The 21,122-nt window shown below is 33.2% G+C and overlaps 1 protein-coding gene across 1 annotated transcript; it reads left to right on the top strand.

Moving 5' to 3' along the window:
- Window positions 1-9,590: 9,590 nt before the first annotated feature.
- Window positions 9,591-10,754, top strand: LOC110734763. Its single transcript, XM_021914911.1, has 2 exons — window positions 9,591-9,769; window positions 10,424-10,754. Exons 1-2 carry the CDS (start codon window positions 9,591-9,593, stop codon window positions 10,752-10,754), a joined length of 510 nt encoding a protein of 169 aa, XP_021770603.1.
- Window positions 10,755-21,122: the final 10,368 nt, after the last annotated feature.

Raw genomic sequence — 21,122 nt, 5'->3', positions numbered from 1 at the left:
TTACAACAGGAAGACTAACTACAAAGAAAAGTCTTATTATAGAGATCTTCACGTTCTTCAGGTCTTGAAGCATCCTTGGATCAATTCATTGATCTCATCAATTATTTCCTTGAATCATTATTCAAGAAAACTGTCAATCTTAAATTACCTGGACTAGTTGTTACTGTACATGGAAACAGCTGATCATACCAAAACAAGTAGCACCTAGCTAAATTGTTTGTCATCACTTCAAAACCAGGGAACCTAACACTCACTCCCTTTTCTCCACTTTCTTTCAAGCAAATACAAGTTTCTCTTATTGATAAACATCTCATGAATCTCAAGGGGTTAATTGTCTTTTCACCCACAAAATAAGGATAAAATTGTAATTTAATTTTCTCTTTCCTTTTTCTCCATTCACAGTAAGTCAATCTCTCTCTGTCCCCGCCATAAAACTCCATTGAAACAACATTTGAGTTTTCTCTCTTCCCGCCAGGAGAACTCCATTAAAGCTGCCTTTAAATAGTTTCTCCACAATTGAAGCAGCCTTTGAGTTTCCTATCCACCATCGAAAAAATTTTCAAACGCACATTTCTTAATTTAGCATATAGAAACTTCAATGGAGGAGGGAAACACCTACCCAGTGGCGGACCCAGGAATTTCCGACTGGTGAGTCACAATTGATAACCAAATATGTAAAAAGAAAAAATTTACCGAAATTCCCAAGAAAAATTATTTACAAAGATCATCCAAATAGAAAATTGACAAGATTACAGTACTAACTAATAATTAACAAGCTTAAAATTGACAAGACTAAAATTAACAAACTAATAATTAACAAGCTAATAATTGACAACATGACAAGCTTAGCTCTCTAATAATTAACAAACTAATAATTGACAAGATTTAAATTTGTACAAGCATTAGGTTCACATTTCATCAAAAACCCAACAACATTAACAAAAGGTTCAAAGTTAGTATTTTTTTTTAAAAAAAAAAACTTAGAAAATAATTTATTTTTTTATTTTTTTTTAAAAAACTTAAAAAATATTTTGGGCCCTGGTGAGTCATTTGACCCACCAGGCATAAGTCCAAGTCCGCCAATGCACCTACCCTTTAGGGTTAACCATTCCCTTAATATCTCTCGTACTCTTAGGGTTTTTGTTGAATTCGGCGGCAAAGTCGCCAAGTTAAGGTTGGTGTATGTTGTGGTGTTGGGTTGTGGTCGTTGCAGAAACTGCCATTGTTGTGTTGAGAAAGCAAGAAGAAGGAAGGAGGAAGAATTTGAGGATAAGGAAAGGAGGGAGGGAGGAAGGGGGGTGAGTCAGCATCCAAAAATTAATAAAAAAATTGATATTTTTGCTTTTATTTATAATTCATGCCATTAGAGAAACAATGAATGTTTCTCAAGAAGAGAAATTGGGGCTCACCCTCTTTCTCCTCCTTCACTCTTATCTTATTTGTCTCTCCTCCTTCCTTTTTCTCTAAGTTCTTTCTCCTTCTCATACTTCCTCTCTCTCATCTAATAACATAAGAAAGGGTTTCTTGCCATCAAATTACCTCGCAATGATTTTAACCCTTTTCAAATCCCATATTCTCTGTCCTCGGAGCTCCAAACTCCTTGGCAGCGACGAAGATGAATTTGACAATAAAGCTATGAATGTAATCGCATCTTTATGTTTCAAGCGGTGCTGAATCTAGTAATATTGTTAATGGACAAACTCCTCTATTTATAATTTTCCTTTATAATTTTCATATAATAAATTTGAGGTTACTTAGTATTCCATTTCTAAATTAATTTTAAATTTTTAATTTATATAGTCCTTATTGTAATTTTTTATTTTATATGTTACTCAAGGAGGTGCTTCTTTTACTGGTAGAATTGATGAAAGTGATAAAGATGGAGTGCAAACTCTTCAAGAGTATGACATTTGGCGGTTAGGATTTATGATTTAATTAGTTTTTTTACTTTGTGAATTTGCAAGCTAAGGGATGATCTTGGTAGCTTATCGGAGGCTTCATCAATTCTATGTCATGTCTAGATTAATTTTTCGTTTAACATGTTATTGTGTTTGTTTCAATAGAATAGATTAGGCTCTGGCCAAAAAGGCATACTGTAACAAGCTTCTAAAAACCCCTAAAAATTCGAGTACCCTATGACCCGACCCGGTAAAATTAGGTACCGGGTCAAGTCATGGGTCGACAAATCTACTACCCGAATATGCGAGTACCCGCTTTTTCGTGTTTGCAAATTAAAAAACTAGGTCCCTGTATCTGAACACCCCTAATTTATGTTATGTTTTAAGTACGTTCAACAACTATTGCCTAACTACTGATAAACATGCTATATATTATATTAATAAATTGAAAACAAAGACATAGTTATCAAAATAATAAGGAGAAATTGATATTAATAATCCAACTTTGCTCCGTTTTCTTTCAATAATTCTAACTTTAGATTATTTTGGAATAATCTTTACTTTGGAGGTTGTTTACTTTCTTCAATCCCAATTACCAGTTACCTATTAAATGGGTTATTTTACTTAATTTTTGGTAAAATGACACATGTCACAAGTTAATTGGTTAATTTTTTTTAAAAAAAAAGTAAACTAAAATAAAATTAAAAAAAAAAACCCCACCCACCTAGCCAAACCCCACCCACCCCGAAACGATTAGGCCACCGCCCAACCGGCCGTCCTCCACCTCTGGTATCGCTCCTCCTACCACCCTCTAAACCATTATCCCCCCCCCCCACACAAAACCCCCACGCAACCACCAAGAAAACCCCTCCCCTCCCCTACTCCACAAACCTCGAACCGCCCCTCCTATAGTCCCACCACCCCAAAATCTTACCAGCTAGGGCTTTCAATGGTGGGGAAGGGGACGATTATGGGTTTTCGGGAGTGGTGGAGTGGTTTTCTTGGTGTTTCAAATGGAGGGAGAGGTTTAAAGAGATCAGAGTTATGGTTGGGTGATTTGACGGAGGGGGAGAATCGGAATAGGAGGGTATTGGGGGTGGGGGTGGGTTGCAACACCAGCGTGGGGGAAGGGGATAGAGGAAAACCAGCGCACATCGGGGTAAGGTAAGGGAGGGTAGGGGTGACCGGCCAGTATGAGGGGGTGGGGGTTACAGTTTTCCGGTAGGGGTAAAGGGTATCCTGATTTTTTTTTATTCAATTATAACTTGACACGTGGCACATAACTTGTTATAATAACTCATTGAATTTTGTTAACCAATTTGGGATTTAAGAAAGTAAATATCCTCAAAGTTGGGATTATTCCAGAACAATCCAAAGTTAGGATTATTAAAAGAAAATCAGGTAAAGTTGGGTTTATTAAAACCAATTATTCCCAAATAATTAAACAACTAAAGTTATTTTAGAATAATATTTTATTTGTCTTGATTTTATTACCTCAATGAGTATTAGCAAAAAAATAAAAAATAAAAATAAAAAAATTGATGATTAGAAAAAATAGTTGTAATCAAGTAGACTTTAAAACAATAATGAAACTTAATAGTTGAGATGGTAATTTTTTAATTCATATTTTAGTGGTCTTGAGCTCAAACCTTTAATTATGATAAGATTTTTAACTTAACTTATTGAAAGATGATGTGGCAAGTTTAGTGTAGGAGGGTGCCACGTGGCACATAAATCTTTTCATGAATGCTTTTTAATCTAGTATAGTATAGATAGATAGATATAGATTTCTTTAAGTTGCTTGAGATCATGATGAAACTTGGTTTTGGTATCTTTTTAAGTAAAATTTTGCTTTTGCTTCTTTGTTTACAGGAGTAGAAACAAGTAAGAAAATGTTTATAATGTCTGAGAAAGATGCCATGATTTTGGATTATTTGTGTTTTTTTTAAACATTTATTTTAGTTTTAAATTGACAAAATGATTGAATATTTATTGTGTACTTAATTTTTACTTAAGAACATTTGTAACTTTATTATAATATTATGGGTTTATATGTAACTATTAAGATATGTAAGTGGATTTAGTGAATGTTCCATGTTTAATATTATGTTGGTGACATTGTTGCAAAAAAAAAAAAAAAAAGAAAAACCAAAAAAAAAATGTTGAATATCAATGCATGCATGATTCTATTCTTAAATTGACTAATGAAATAGTTTTTGTGAAATCACTATAAACAAAAGGGTAAAAATGATAGATTAAAAATCATCATTGGAATGAAGTTTAATTAACTGAATTTCAGTCAATATAAAATAGTAATATAAAACTATGGCTAGTGAGAACTTAATTTAATAATAAATTAAAAAAATTTATTGAAATTTTTTTCACCATATTTGTGTATATATTAATTGATTGAATTAATGGACTTAGATTAAATAAGGTAATTTGTTTAATTTTGGATATATAATTCAACTAATTGATGATTGTTATTTTATAATGTAATTTTTTTTATAATTGATTTAACTTTTCTTTTTCGTTGTTGATTGATTTATTTTTATTTTTTTTTGCTATATTTATTATGTATAACAAATAGAGATAATAAACATAAACATAGTTTATCATAAATTTTTACACATGATTTTTTCAAGTAATAAATCATTCTTGTTAATGATTTTCACCAATGTAAAATAATGTGTTTTTTCAAGAATGACATCTATTTTTTTTTCCAATTCAAAGTATTTTATTTAATGCTCCATAATTTCCTTTTTTATTTTAATTAATTGATTTATTTTTATCCAATTTTCCTATTAAAGTTTGATTGGAGTATTTAAGTAGAATATTAAATATCATTAATTGAGTTAAGGGGTTATTATAGGTACTTCGATAATTGGACCCCAACTTTTTATTTCCGTTCCCCCTTCTCTTATACCACCTCTGTTTTTTTAAGTTGACACATTTTGACTTTACTAGTATTCACTCACACCCCTTTGACCGTGTTTTGTGCTTTATACGTAATGAAAAATATAGTAATGTGAGATCTTGTTAGATTCGTAACGATATATATTTTCAAAATATTAAATATTTATAATTTTTGTTTATTGGTAATTAAAGATATTAATGGTTGAAGTTGTGCATTGAAAAATATGACTAAAGAAACATGTCAACTAAAAAAAACGGAGGAAGTATAACATAAATAAAAAAAAGTAATTTGAGTGATGATGGCTAGAATTAGAGAGAATATAATGGTATTTATAACTGACACTTTTAGTGCCCATTACAAATACCTTTATTTTAATTTTATCAATCATGTTTTGGACATTTTTAGTAGTTGTCACTTTTGGGCCCGTTACAAATATTCATGCATTTGTAATAGACAATACCTTATGCCCATTACAAATAGTCGGGCATTTGTAACTAGCAATTTAAGCGTCTATTGCAAATACCATGTTATTTCTTATTTGTAATGGACATTTTTACTACTCGTTATAAATACCTTGTTATATGTAAAGTAATGGCTTGTGCCTAGACCTATCAATTTTCGACCCGACCCGTAAATTCAACCCAAACCCGACCTGTTTTTGTGGGTCTTGAACAAAGTTTCTTGACCCGTAACCCTATTTAACCCAAACCTATTTAACCCGCATATTTGCGGGTCAAACTTGACCCGTGACCCGATTTATGGGTTTTTTTTCTTCTAATAAATACATTTATTTGAAAATTAATATTAGTTTATTGATTAAGTTTGATTGTTTGTCTACCATCGAACATTCATTTCATCTCTTTCTTATTTATTTATATCATATAACTCATTAACTCTTGCTTAAATCCACACTAATCACCTCCTACACTAATTGCATCCGTATAACACCCATCACAGTCATACCACCGATTGACGGGTCTACTAATATTATGGTAAAAGATATTACAGTCCACATATAAAATAATAATAATGTTGGTCTCTTCCTTAAATTTTGGGATGTTGAAAAGATTTATTTTTAAGTTTATTATCATTTTTTTATTAGTTAGGAATTGATGTGCTTTGGTGGAATGGGGTGACTATTTAAATTATGTAGTATGTAATGGCTACAAATAATATGGTGATAATGTTCGACTAAAAAATTGGAAAAAAAAAAAGCAACGTAAGCTTGAAAAATCAGAAATTTTAAGAATAAGCCAAAAAAAATTAAATAAAAAATTGTTTTAAACCCGCTGGGTTGACCCGAACCCGAAACTTTGGATTAGAATTGAGAATTTCTCGACCCGTGACCCGAAGTGACCTGACCCGAAATGACCCGTGACCCGGAGCGATCTGACTCAAATCCGACCCGACTGACAAGTCAACTTTTGCCCATTACGATAAGTAATTTTTTGTCTGTACTTATATATTACCTTTTTAATCTTTCCACTAATCGTAGGTTGTGTTTGTGGTTTGTTAAACCTTGTCGTTGTTCTAACTTTGATTCTTGAGCTGAGCCTTGGGAAGTTTGTCCTTGTATCATTCAAGTTCATTAACTCATTTTTCATCAAGAAAACCGAATGCATACAACCATGATCATACTAGTATAACAATTCTATACTTAGCTTAATAGCTTTGGTGGATTAGACAAATAGACAAAAAAAGAAAGAAAAAATAAACCCCTGCCCTTCAAAATCCACAACAAGTGTTCCTGTTCAAAGGAATAGTGATATCCCCTCTCAACCTTAAGCTTTGCATATTATTTACGATATTGCCATTTTCTTTGTTGACTTGCTTTGACCCTTTTTTTTAAAAAAAAAAAAAAAAATTAGAAAATAAAAGGGGATGGAACAAACGAGTAATCTGTCCTTATTTTATGGCATTACATTGTTTGCATGTGTTTAGAGTGGATATAGTTTAGGTGGAAAAGTAATTCAATTGATTTAACTTATTGGGATGATTTGATGAACAATATCTAACTTTTATTATTTAATTTCAATGATTGTTTCTTGGGTAATTTTTTTTTTAACATTATTAAATGTATACGATTGTTGCTTGACATGCATCTATGTTTTGTGTTTGAATGTAGTTGTGTTTAAAAATTAATGAGTACTGTTTTGAGAATATTTCTATATGCTATGGACATAGAGGTTTGGAATGTATGCATGTATCTTTGATTTGGTTCTATGTGGATTTGTTTATAATCTTTTTTCGGTTTTTATTGACATGGGTTGATTAGATTGTTGCAGTTTAGGCATTGATTAGATTGTTGTAGTTTAGGTATCTATCATCATGTAGTGAAGTGGTTTGGTATAAATGAAATTTGAGTCATATAAGTTAGAGGACGCCCCCATTACTCACTGTGAGAAACGTTTTTGTTTCTCACAGTGGCAGTTTCATAAATAAAATGTACCACTTTAGTCACGGTGGTACATTTTATTTACGAAATGAATGATAAAATTGTACCACTTTAGTCACCGTGGTACATTTTATTTACAAAACTGCCACTGTGAGTAACAGAGATTACCCTATAAGTTAGTGTTTATTGACTGAAATTGAGGTTTATAAATTAGTGCTTATGGATCTAAATTGAGATTTATAAATTAACTACAGGTTAAGGATGCACCGCTTACACAAATAGTGATGCCTATTCATCCTTTGCTAAAGCAAATTACCTGTTCTATGAATTTCCCTGATCTGGATTACCAATTGCTTGATGAACCTAGGAGCATTGCTTATGGTTATTAAGGCAAATACTGATCTTGTTCCAACTATTTATGTTGGTGGGGATACAGTTAATGTAGAAGAATCTTGTGAGATTGCAGCCAAAAAGGTTGTGTATGATCTTATGAAGAAGTATGAGATAGATATCGAGGATGTGATAGCCATACATACGCAAATGTATGATCGTTGTGGTCAACTGTATTTGTGTAAGAAGGAGGAATTTGAACGGATTGAGAAAGGAGAGGCAAAGGTTTGTATGCATGATCATGTATCTGTTGAGCTTGGGAACAAGAGTAAGAAGATAGTTGTAGACTTCCTTGTTGTATTAAGGGCTATATTTAAGTCTGTTGATATAAGGTGCACTCAAATTGAGACTATTGAGCTATAAATATACTTCTTCGTTTACTGTTATTCATCATAAGAATAGTCCAAGCTTTCGATGTTTATTTAGTGACTACTGTCTAAGTTCAGTTGCAGCAAAGCAGAACGTGGCTAGAAAGGCTGTTGATATCTCATTGGCAACGACATGTAGGTTTGATGTTATATTGTGTACTTTAGAGAGGGAGTGTTATCTAAGTGTCAAGGAACGAGTGTTAGGAATTAAAGAAGATTTGGAACCTTCTAGAATCCTTGTTGAACAAGATTGTGTAACTCTGCTTGGAAAGGAATTTCAAGTTCCAGTGTCTATTCCACCTATTTTCCCTCTGAAGAAGCGTTCTCTACGATCTGTACTTGCAGATTCTTCTAGTGTTGCTGATTCTGACTGTGAAATGTTTCCATAATATGAGGATTTCAATGGTCGTTTCAAGCGTATAAGGTTTTCAAAGGACTAGTTGGTTTAGATTACAACTTTGGTGCTAGGAGTTATGGTTATGTATTGTTTTGGTGTTTTTGTTTTATTATTATTATTAGAAAATTAACTTAGTTTGTTTAAGCATTAGTGCATTGTTGCTTTTTGAATGTATGATAGAGTTGTAAGTTTGGTTATGCTTTTGTATTAAACTCTTTAGTGAAAAGAAGTATGGAGTTGAGCTTAAGATGTGTGGTTGTATAATTGTTGTAATGAATTTCATATATATTATAGTAATAATTCCTTGCTATGAGTTTATGGTTATCAAAGATCTTTTGGATTTGCATTTTATAGCTTTGCTTATATTTATTCAAGTATACTTTGAGATATTAACCTACTGTATATTATGTTATGAAAATTCAGGTGTTATAGACCGCAACTTATGTGTATAAAATATCTTCGGTAATCTAATTAGTTTATTAGAAGTAAGAAGAGAGTTTGTTGGAATTTGGAGCGTGTTGCAGGATATGGGTAAGTCCTATTATATGCATTTAGTGATTCATAACTAAAGCTGTTAAATTTATTTTTAAGTGGTTTAGGCATATGGACTTATAAATTTCATGTTAATTAATGATCATCTATACCGATTATTACACACACCCTCATCATCAAGAAGTTTAAACACTAAACATCAAAGAGGTTTACAAGTTGAGTATATTGCTGAGATGTTGAGGTATTCGGTGGGAAATCTTCTTTAAAATAAATTGACATATTTAGAATCATGTGTTTTTTTTTTTAAAATTGTTGTTTTCTATAGGTTTGGTGTTTCTATATGTACAATAAATTAAGTGTTTGTTATGATTGTTATTTTAAAGATCGCAAGAAGAATTCAATAGTAGACCTGCTAAAATTCCAAGAACTAGACATCCATTGATAAGTAATTATGATGCAATTCATTTTTCTGTCATACGTTCTTCTCATTTTCTGCAATTCAGATGTTACAATGTAATCATTTGCATTTCTTATATTTTAATCAGAGGTTCCAGCTGCTGTGGTTGGAAAAAAAATCCCTTCTCAAGCTTATCAACTTTCTGCACCAACCTAGTGTCATTGGTGTAAGGTAAAAAAATTTGAGCTTGAAACACTTCATTTTTGTTGCTGCAATGGTGAAGTCAAAGTTGTTGTCAATGAGTATCCTTCACAGCTTGTAAGGTTGTTTACGTCTATGGATGAGGATGCAAAACATTTCAGACAGTATGTGCGATTATACAACAATATGTTTGCTTTTACTTCGTTGGGTGGAAATTTTGATGCAAAGACTAAAAAGAGAATCTATGTTTTCAAGTTGCATAGCCAAATCTACCATTACATTCCTAATTTAGTTCTAAGAGATGCAGGGCCAAAGTATATGCAACTTTATTTCTATAATGGATAGCACAAAATGGCTAATCGCCTTGGATATTTTCCAGAATTAAGTGAGGATGTCTTGTCAATATTGATGGAGGTTACTGGAGTAAATCCATATACTCGATTCTTTCGATCGTTAATAGAAATTCCAAAAACAAATTTTGTTAAATAAAACCTCAGTTCCAGATCAACATGTTTATAGCGCACCTACAACAAATGAGGTTGCAGTTATTTGTCCAAAAAGTACTTCTTCAAGTGAATCTGAAAGTCCACACATATTGGTTACTAGTCAAAATGATTGTTCTGATAGGATAATGCAATATTATCGTTGTTATGATCCTCTGCAATGTCCACTGTTTTTTCCATATGGTGATTGTGGGTGGACTCAAGGACTTAAGAAAATGTCTAGGGGTGGAAGCCAGCAGATACAGTCTTAGCCAGATCTTGTTTCTTCATACACTGTGCATACTACTGAAGATTTATTAGAAGAAGAGGCCATACGTATGTCATTTATATGTTTCTGGTTTTAGGTACACGTTTTCTCTACATCATCATTTTATTTCTTTATATAGTATTTTTAGGAGTTTCTTATCACCGAATGTAATGGGTTTTTTTTTGTTTCCACTATGGATTTATTGGTGCAAATGGCAGTTCACCTAAGACAGATAGAAATATTTCAGCTCGGAAATACTATGCATACAAGCTTCAATGTCGGCCCAATAATTTACTACTGAGATCTGGAAGATGTTTCCAGCAATATATTGTTGATATGTATGTGAAGTTAGAGAATACACGATTAGATTTCTTTCGTAAAAATCTACAGACAATAAGGGATGATCTTTATCAAGGACTTCTCGATACTATTGATTGTGGAGAAAATTGTGCAGCAAATGTAGGGAGAAGAATCATATTACCTGCAACCTTTATTGGTGGCCCTCGTGATTTGAAGAAAAGATATTTGAATGCAATGTCATTGGTTTAGAGATATGGCAAGCCTGATCTATTTATAACAATGATATGTAATGCCAATTGGCCAGAAATAAAACAAGAGCTTGCTGTTGGAGAAGAAGCACATAATAGGCTAAATATAGTTGCTAGAATTTTTAGAGCCAAGGTACTTACTTTAAAACATTTAATAAAAAAGAAAAAGTTGTTCGGAGAAGTGGATACAATGATCTATGTCATTGAATTTCAGAAAAGAGGTTTACCTCATGCTCATTTTCTGATTATATTGAAGCCTGAATTCAAAATCAAGTGTCCTGCTGATTATGATAAATATGTGTGTGCTGAAATACCATCTATTGAAAATGCATATTTGCGGCAAATTGTGATTATACATATGATGCATGGTCCATGTGGTCATCTAAATCCAGAATGCCCTTGCATGAAACATAAAGAAAGTCTTGGTAATTGTAAGTATGGTTATCTAAGGAAATTCTATGATGAAACAAGAAGTAACAATGATAGATATCCTCTGTATCGTAGAAGAGCTAAAGAAGAAAGTGTTACAGTTCAGAAAGTTGTAATGGATAATAGATGGGTAATTAATATAATCCATATCTTTCATCATATTTTAATTGTCATTAAATGTTGAAGTATGCTGTTCTATAGAGGCAGTGAAATACCTGTACAAATATGTCTACAAAGGACATGATATACTATCTTTCAATATTGTTGAATCAAGAGATGGTAATCCAGTGCAAGATGAAATTGAACAATATCAATCTGGTATATGGGTTTCACCGTCTAAGGCTACATGGTGACTTTTTGGTTTTGATTTGTATGAAACGTAACCCCCCCCCCCCCCCCGCCCAGTTTTACCTTTTTCTGTTCATCTTCCTAACTCACAAGGCTTACATGTCAGACCTCATGAACAACAGTTGTTTTAGATGATAAACATTCTAGAACTTGTTTAACAGAGTTTTTTAGAATGAATTCTAAATTACCTCTTGGGACAGGTTGGTTGTACAATGAATTTTCAGAGCATTATTGTTGGGATGCATCAGACAAACAATGGTATAAGAGACAAAAAAAAATAGCCATTGGAAGGCTAGCTTTTGTTGGACCTTCAATTCAGAGGGTGAAAGATATTTTTGCGATTATTGCTTCATAATGTTAGAAGTCCTAAATCATTCGAAGATCTGTGTACAGTTGATGGTCACTTGTGTGACACTTTCCAACAGGCAGCACTTAAGCTTAAATTATTAGAAGAGGATGATACAATTGAATTATGCTTAGCAGAAGGATCTGACATACAAATGCCATTTGCAGTTCGAAAACTATTTGCCACATTGCTTATATTTTGTTAGCCTAGAAATCCTCTATCTTTATGGATAAAATTTTATAGTTCTTTGTCTGAAGATTTTCAACGTAACTTAGTCTAAAAAAGAGGAGTTGAAGAGATCTTTCTAAAGTCGAAGTCTTTTAGTTCTCAATCCTATATATGTTAATATCCTAAAGATCCACATAGAGTGAAGCACTTTACTATCAGATCTATTGAACAATATGTTGAGTCAATGGGAAGTTCTCTTTTTGGATTAGACCAATTAGTAGAAGATGATAGTGAAGAGATGCATATAATTAAAGGTATTGAGGACGCATTGAATACTCTAATACCGGAAGAGTGTTTGAAATGTAAAGATAATTTAAATCAAGCTCAACGATCTGCATTTGATGTTATAATGGATCATGTAACAAAAGAGAAGCCTGGAGCTTTTTTTATAGATGGTCCTGGTGGTACAGGGAAATTTTTTCTATACAATGCCCTATACAACGCCCTATTCGCAGAAATAAGATTGATGAATAAGATTGTTTTACCAACGGCAACTTCAGGCGTTGCTGCAGCTAATATTCCTTCTGGCAGAACTGATCATTAACTATTTAAAATGCCCTTAGATCCGCTTTCCTCTCTTGCTTGCAATGTTCCTAAATAGGGCAGTCTTGTTGCACTATTAAGGGAGACAACTTTAATCATCTGGGATGAAGCTTCAATGGCAAAGAAAGAAAATATCAAGTCTCTTGATTTATTACTGAGGGATATATGCAATCTAGAGCTATTGTTTGGGGGTAAGTTAGTTATTTTTGGATGGGATTTCAAATAAGTTCTTCCTGTTGTTCCACGAAAGAAGCAACAAGAAGCAGTTGCTGTAAGTTTAGTTAGTTCTGCTTTGTGGCCACAGTTGGTGAAATTTAAACTGACTGAAAAATATAAGAGCTAAACATGATCCTCCATATGCAGCTTTCTTGTTGGCACTTGGAAATGGTGAATTGCAAAATAGTGAAGATGCATTTATTGAGCTACCATCGAGTATCGTTAAACCTTGTAGTATTGATATAGCTGATGATGTACATCTTACTGCTGTAGTTTTTCCAGAGATGGATATGCCTCCATTCAATTTAGATATTTTTACAACAAGAGCTATATTGACACCGATGAATGATGATGTTGATGTCATTAACTCAGGCTTGATCGATAAATTTCCTGATGAGGCAGTGGTGTATAAAAGTTACGATGCAATGATCTATGATAATTGTGCCATTTATCCAGTTGAATTTTTAAACAAGCTATGTCCCGGTGGTATGAGTCCTCATGAACTCATATTAAAAGTCAACAACCTAGTTATTTTGTTGAGAAACATTCTTCCATCACCTGGCCTATGTAATGGAACAAGACTAATATGTAAGCGATTCTTTCATAATCTTATTGAGTATGTCATTGTTGTTTGTCAAAATAAAGGGCAACACGTATTAATACCGAGAATTAACTTACGACCATCAGAATCTTCAGGTTATGCTTTTTATTTTCAAAGGAAACAGTTCCTTTAAAACTAAGTTTTGCAATGACAATCAATAAAGCTCAGGGGCAAACACTTAGTAAGGTTGCAATATACCTTCCACGATCATGTTTTTCACATGGTCAATTATATGTTGCCCTTTCTAGAGCACGAGAGTCAGCTAATGTCAATGTCATACCTGAAGCAAGCACTAAGCAATAAAATTATGGTTTTGTGAAAAATGTCATATCCTTTGATATTCTTCGAATGGCAGGCATTATTTAATTATGTCGATTGGTAATTCAACAATTTTTACTTACAAATTAGCAAAAGTTACAATATGCATACTTTCTAATTACCATATATAAAATGCTAAATATTATACGTAGCTTATTTCTGCTATTTAAATATAGAACAGACAATATCAAATAATACATTATTTTGTGAGTATTCTCTTCTAGAAGCATTTCTATGTTGGGTTTCGTAGTGTCCAACGCTACGCGGAATAGAAACCCACCCATGACCCGCTCACTAATTAAAGCAACTAAACATGCAATCACATAATTAACAACATAAGAGAGAGAGAGAGAGAAAGAGAAAAGAAATTCTTACCCTTGACGCGTGCTTCGCTCGATTCACGAGCTCTTACATCAAAGCTCGAGCCTCACAAGTGCGACTGCCTCCTACAACTCGCACCCTCCACTCGACCCGAACGGTCTTAATCCCGAAGGTTAGTCGGGACTTGACCAAACAAAACTAGAGTATTACGAACTTAAAGGTTTTCTCACTTTTCAAGGAGATGCCTTTTTGAGTTCAACTCAAGTGATTTTTCCCAAACCCAAAACTTAGGTATTTATAGGGAATGGAGACTTGATCTCCCTTCTCCCATCAATGTGGGAGATTTGCATTTTTATATATTTTCTTTTAACCAAAACAAAATAAAAATGCAATGCAATCAACAAGCTCCAAGTGGCACAAGGAGGGAGAGAGTAGGTGAAGACCACCAAAGGGAGGGACCAAATCACCTTGCTCCCCAAGCCACACACCAATTCCTTTGGTACCCTCCCATTGACCGGCTGACCATGCCACATGGCTAGCTGGCAGCCTGCCTTGGCTGCAAAGGCTACCAGCTGGCGCCTAGCACCAAGGCTGGGCTGCCGAGCCAACACGCCCATGCATGCGTGCAGCTAGCAAGCCACGCATGCGGGCTGATGCCTAGGAGCTACTATGTGTATGTGTTGGGCTGCTGCTATGTGTATGTGTTGGGTTGCTGCTATGCGATGCCTAGCACGCATAGCATGCTGCTGCTTGGTGCCCCAATGCTGGCACGCAAGCACAACATGTAGCGATGGCTGGCCCAACTTAGCTAGCAAGCACGCATAATGCTATGCGTTACCTGCTTGCGATAGCGAGGCCCCGCAAGCACTTGCGTGGTGCTGGCCTTGCGATGCTTGTGGTTGTGCTTAGCCATGCCTAGCATGATGCGATGGCTGGTGCTACTATGCAAGTGAGCACGCCCTTCCACGCATGGACAACTAAGCACATGCATGCATGGCCTGCGTCTTTCGATGCAAGTGCCATGCGGTGTGTGTGTGCTAGGCGATGCTAGGAACGCATAGGATGGTGACCTCGCCTAGCCTAGCACTCGCATGGCTAGGCTAATGCGAGGCTACGGCTTGGCTCGAACTTGTGTCTTGCTTGATTCCACGTCTCGTCGAATTCTAAATTCGACTAGACTTGCGATGCTCGGTATCGACGCTCTAAGCTCGATATCCGACGTCTTTGTTCGTAATACTCTAATGACTCATCTGATCCTTCGGATTGATTTGTCGATTCGGATAAGTTATTCGATTGTGGTGCGACCCGAAGGGTTCAGTTAAGATTAAGCCGTAACATGAATTATGCATTAATATTACTGATTGGAAGCGGCCTCCACCTAGGCATTCCGATCACTTGACCTCAGTGAAGAATTAGCTTTCTAATAATTTCGAACCCTCTATCTGGAAGGACACCATTCCTTTCATTCTATACTAATTCAAGTTGAAGGTTTATTTTGGGTTAATAATGTATGATTTTATTATTTATATTATTTATATTAAATAAACATTTTAAACAAGTTTTACTTCATGCTATTATGTGTCTACAATGATGTAGAAGCATGGGGCTCATCTTATCATTTCAAGTAGAGAAGCCTATTAAGTTAAATGTTCCAAATGAGCTACAACCCCACTTCTTTCTTTTCCCTTTCCCCACCCCCTACAAAAAAAAGGGAAAAAAAAGGAAAAGTTAAAAAAAAAATAGGAAAAACAAAACAAGAAATACAAAATCCTAATACTTTAGGAATTAGGTGTTTCAAAAGCATCTTCTGGACATTAGTCTTTTTTTTTGCATATGATAAGTGCAGTAGCTATTAAGATCATTTCTAGAAAAGTTTCCTTAAAAAATGAATTGGTTATCTTAATGATCTATGGAAAACAAGATAGACACCTAATGTTGCATGCATTTCCACCAAAAAAGCACTAACTTACTGTTGTATACTACAGTATTTTGCATGTTCTCTTATCGTTTTTTTTTTGAAAAAACAAAAAAAGAATCCTTACTATAAAAGTGTTGTTAAGCTTGAGACTAATTCTCACATCAAATAAAGCACTAAAATAAACCTTCATCTAAATATAAACCCATCTAAAAAAAAAACAACCATAGCCAAGTTTGTAGCAGATTCCACATAGGCATTCAGTTTCCTCCTCTCTGACAGGTATGAATAATATTTAGATTATATTATGCCATTTTATATTTATAGATTTGCAAACAGTTATACTAATTTCAAGATAAATTTAAGATTTAAACCAATATAACAAGTTATATTTATGGCAAATAGTTACATAATGGATGATATGAACCAGAGTTTGATTGCATTTCTGATTTTCAGCTGATGCATGTAGTTGTTACTACTTTCAGTTCATTACCAATCTATAGATAGCATGTTGTAGAAAAAACGTTAACTTATAACATTAAATGCTTGACATATTATAGAGCGCAAGAAAATCGGTCCTTATATAGATCTAAATCACTAAATAGTATGTTACTTACATCACACATGTCAACTGTGAAGTCAAAGTCCTTAGAAAATTAAGTCATTCTTAGCATGAGAAAAATATGTGCAGATCTAATAAGACATGCATAAAATGTAGTGCCTTAACTTTTATTAAGACTATTTACAATTGTGAATTACTTTGTTGAGTTAAGGATATCAACTATGAAGTTACAGAACCTAGGAAATCAAGTTATTCTTTGTATAATATAATATTTGCATTTTTGCTAAGACATGCATGACATTTAGTGTCTTTATTGCTACCATGACAATTTCCTGTGTCATGTCACAATTTTCTTCAAATATAATAAAAGTGTTTACAATTAATTATCTGTACTATTGCCATATTAACTATTGATTTAGCTGCAAATTAGACATGATATCTATATTTGAAATTATATTATTACATGTTATATAGTTAAATTACCTAGTTCTATATTTACCTCACTTAAATGTAGACTATATGTAATAGATTCTTGATTATTATGTTTGACATATGCCAAATGCAGGGGATTTCCATGGCACCTCAACGGAAATTCCTAAATGAAATCGATACTACAGTCAAAGACTATAAGCTCAAAGTAAGGGTTGCTGAAAAAGGCCGTCCTCAGAAATCTGAAAAAAAAATATACATTATCAGAATGTTATTTTGCAAGATGACAAGGTTTAATAATTTAACACATTATATACCAAAACCTTTATTCACAAATTGGATAATTAAAATGATTATGTGACAATCTGCATTTGTTCATGTTTTTGATAGAAAAATCGAATGAAGATGACACTTTTTGGCGATCAAATAGAAGCATATTGGGATCTTATTAGCTTTAGAGGCAACTATGAAATAGTCGATGCTTTAGTAAGATCCCTAGATGCACAGTGGAGAACAAGGGAAGAGGATCTCCCATTTCAGCTAACATTGGGAAGTAGGACTCTTATTCAATCCCTAGATTCTGTAAGAGAACTTGTACATCCTAGATATCAGTCTCTTGCTTCTTTTCCAACAGTTCCTGATGATGATGATAGACATGGTAAATAATCCAATTGAGTTAGTAACATGCTCATCTATGTTTCAAATAGATATAATCAATATACGGCGATTATGTGTATGCTAACTATTTATCTTTTGTTTTAGATATTCTTGTGATTGTTCTGCATTTATCAAACGAACCAAGAAAGATAGTGACATCACAGAATAAAGAATCATCTGTTCGAGATCTAATGGTGATAGATTATAGGTAATAGAAATTACAACTAATAATGATTAATTCCATAAACTCTTTTCCACACTATGAAACCACACTGATTGTTGTTCATATTCTAATTACAGTACTGATCAACCTATGAAACTTTCTTTTTGGAATGATCTTTCTAGAGAACAATGTGAAACACTTGTTTCGGACAACGAGTCCTATAAATTAATTGGCATCACAGCTTTGCGTCCTATGACCCGCCAAGATATCACAAAAAGTTTATCCATTCATCAATCCTATGATGTAGCATATGTATGAATTCATAATATCATAATGCATATATTGACATTTTACAAATTGCAGGGTTTTCACTTGAATTAATGTCCACTTTTATAATCATGGATCGTGAGGGTGACAAAGCAACAACTTTAGTTGAATGGTATAAGTTCTAAAAAATGCTTTCTGTAATTGTTTACTAATGTAGATAAAATTATTGATATTTTCACTAGATTTAATCCTTTTTTTCAATAAACACAAAAAAGGGCAAAGAAGCATCAAACTATGCTAACCGACCAACAGAATAGAGTGGAGGCAGCCTGCAATCCTCCAACAGAGAGAATCCGAACAACTATAGACCGTATAAAAGCAAAGAAGGTACATTTCTAAATATATCATCAAGTGTATCTATAACACTGAAAGAAAAAGCTACCACAGTAACATAACAGGTGTATATCAAACACAACAAGTATCTAACATATTATATATACAATGCAGCCAACAAACACCCTTCCATAAGAGGTGTTTTGGTTGAGGGTTGTCACTCCAGATTCTTTATGTGGTAAACGAACACATCTCGCTCTTGGAATAGTGTACAATTCTGTACAATGTTCAAGAAAAGAGATATATGCTACTTATAGGTAAGGCATTATTGTTAAAATTGCTGAAAAAATTAATTTATGTGCTGAAAAATATAAATCAAAGCTGATATTACTTAGGAAAATTTGATTCTAATAATCCCACCTTTAACCGGTTCGCTTCTAATAATCCCACCTTTTGATTATTATCTAATAATCCCACCTTTGGGGGGTATTCTCTTCTAATGGTCCCTTATGACCAGTAACTTGTTGTTTGGGTAAGTTTTTTTAAAAAAATCCTTGGCCACCAGGAGGTAAGAAAAAATATTAATTTTTTTATTTTTGTTTTCAAAACGATAAGGAAGAAGGAAAGGGGAAAAAAAATTGCTTTTTAAAATTTTTTTTTTAAAAGAAATATAAAAAATAATATTTTTTTTTTTTAAAAAAAAATCCCTGGCCACCAGGTGGTAAGGAAAAAAATTAGTTTTTTATTTTTGTTTTCAAAACGATAAGAAAGAAGGAAAGAGAAAGAAAAAATTAATTTTAAATTTTTTTTTTAAAAGAAATATAAAAAAATATATATGTTTTTTTAAAAGAAATATAAAAAAAAAATTAGAAAAAAAAAAATTCCTTGGCCACCGGGAGGTAAGAAAAAAAATTAATTTTTTTATTTTTGTTTTCAAAACGATAAGGAAGAAGGAAAGGGAAAAAAATACTTTTTAATATTTTTTAAAAGAAATATAAAAAAATATTTCGACGAATCACAAAGTGACACGTGGCATATTAACCCATTACACCGATCACCAACAAGTTAGGGACCATTAGAAGAGAATGCTCCCTAAAGGTGGGATTATTAGATAATAATCAAAAGGTGGGATTATTAGCAGCAAACCGGCCAAAGGTGGGATTATTAGAATCAAATTTTCCTATTACTTATTATAATGTACCAAGCAACAATTTCTTTCAATGTCTCTAATGGAACTGGAACATTACAACTGAACGCTTTTACAGAAATGTGAGAAAAGCTATTTGGTATGCTTGTTGAAGCCATTTATGAAATGAAAAATCTGGTATGCAATCTAACCTATAAAAATCATAAACCTACTGCTTAAATTACATCAATTGTTATTACCATTGCTTATTGAATTCTCCACTAATTGCTTACCATGTATGTGGTTTGGAGCTCACTGAGAAATTCGAAAAGATAGCTTTTCAGCTAGCAACAACACATTTCCTGATCAAGGTTGGACCTACCACTTCACTGGCAAAAAATAAGGTCTTACTATGGGGTCTTAAGGATGTAGAAATTGAAAGCATCCATGCAGCAACCACTACACAGACTGGCTCAGCAAATGCTAAATCGGGATCTGGAAGTAAGTATGCAGAAACAATCACCAACAGAGAATCTGCTAATGCTAAAGTGAGTAGTTAAGGTCCAGTGAAACTAAAGGAAGATTTGAGCAAGAACATTAAGAAAGAAACACTGAAAAACATTGACCTTACGTACTTCAACCAGGAGGAAGAAAATGCATGTGTGATTGCTGAGGAATTAGATGCAGCAAATGAGACCAACCACGACAGCAATAAAGATTGTAGCTAAAAGCGAAAAAGAAATGATGTTGCGACTTAATCAGATATCAATACACCATCAAAAGATATTCTAGAGACATCAATCTAGGATGTAGCAAGTAAAACTATCATTACCTGTAACAAAGAAACGGAACAAGAAGCTTTGGCTAGAATGAAGGGCAAGGCAATAAGGCTTGAAGAACAAATGATGTTGGTGTTATATCATACACAATCAAACAGGAAAAAGAAAGAAAACGTCGTTCAATCAAGTTTATTGATGATGATCAGAATGATTTCTAAATTAAGGAAACCACAGCTTCAACAGATCAGATGGTTAGCAGCTTCAACAAATACTTAGAACCTACATAATCCTTATATTCTACTTTAAATATTTTATAAATAACGACATTGGTTAGGAACATGTTTGTTATAATAACTTGTTCCTAACTAACACCACCAATTAAGGCATTAGTCTTATCTAAGTATATGAATCTTTTGCTATCGGCTAGCAAGTAAGATCACTAGGCAATGCTTTTGAATAACGTGTCTATCATAAGAAATAGACACCTTAATAGATATGTAAATAGGTAGCCTTTCTCTATATTAAGGAGTATTAAGTTAATAGTTAACAATAGAATGTATAAAGTATGAAAAAAAGAAGTAAACATGGTCTGCTTCTGTAATATAATGTATCTAAAGTTTATTATATATATAATATGATATGATCAATTATTATAGTATATCTGAAACATTATGCCACAATAGCCATTGCAAACCATATACAATATTAATGCTTTATTTATAAAGTCCAAATCTTAAATTACGTAGATTTATATATTCTCATTGTTCTAAATAGGTTCAATACTAGCT

Source organism: Chenopodium quinoa, unplaced genomic scaffold, assembly GCF_001683475.1.
Source record: "Chenopodium quinoa cultivar QQ74 unplaced genomic scaffold, ASM168347v1, whole genome shotgun sequence".
NCBI lineage: Eukaryota > Viridiplantae > Streptophyta > Magnoliopsida > Caryophyllales > Amaranthaceae > Chenopodium > Chenopodium quinoa.
This window is presented reverse-complemented; position numbering and strand designations above follow the sequence as displayed.

Coding starts and splice junctions, on each gene's coding strand:
- LOC110734763 (XM_021914911.1), top strand. CDS start 9,591: ATGGATGAGGATGCAAAACATTTCAGACAGTATGTGCGATTATACAAC. Junction 9,770..10,423: donor CTAAGAGATGCAGGGCCAAA/GTATATGCAACT, acceptor TGCAAATGGCAG/TTCACCTAAGACAGATAGAA.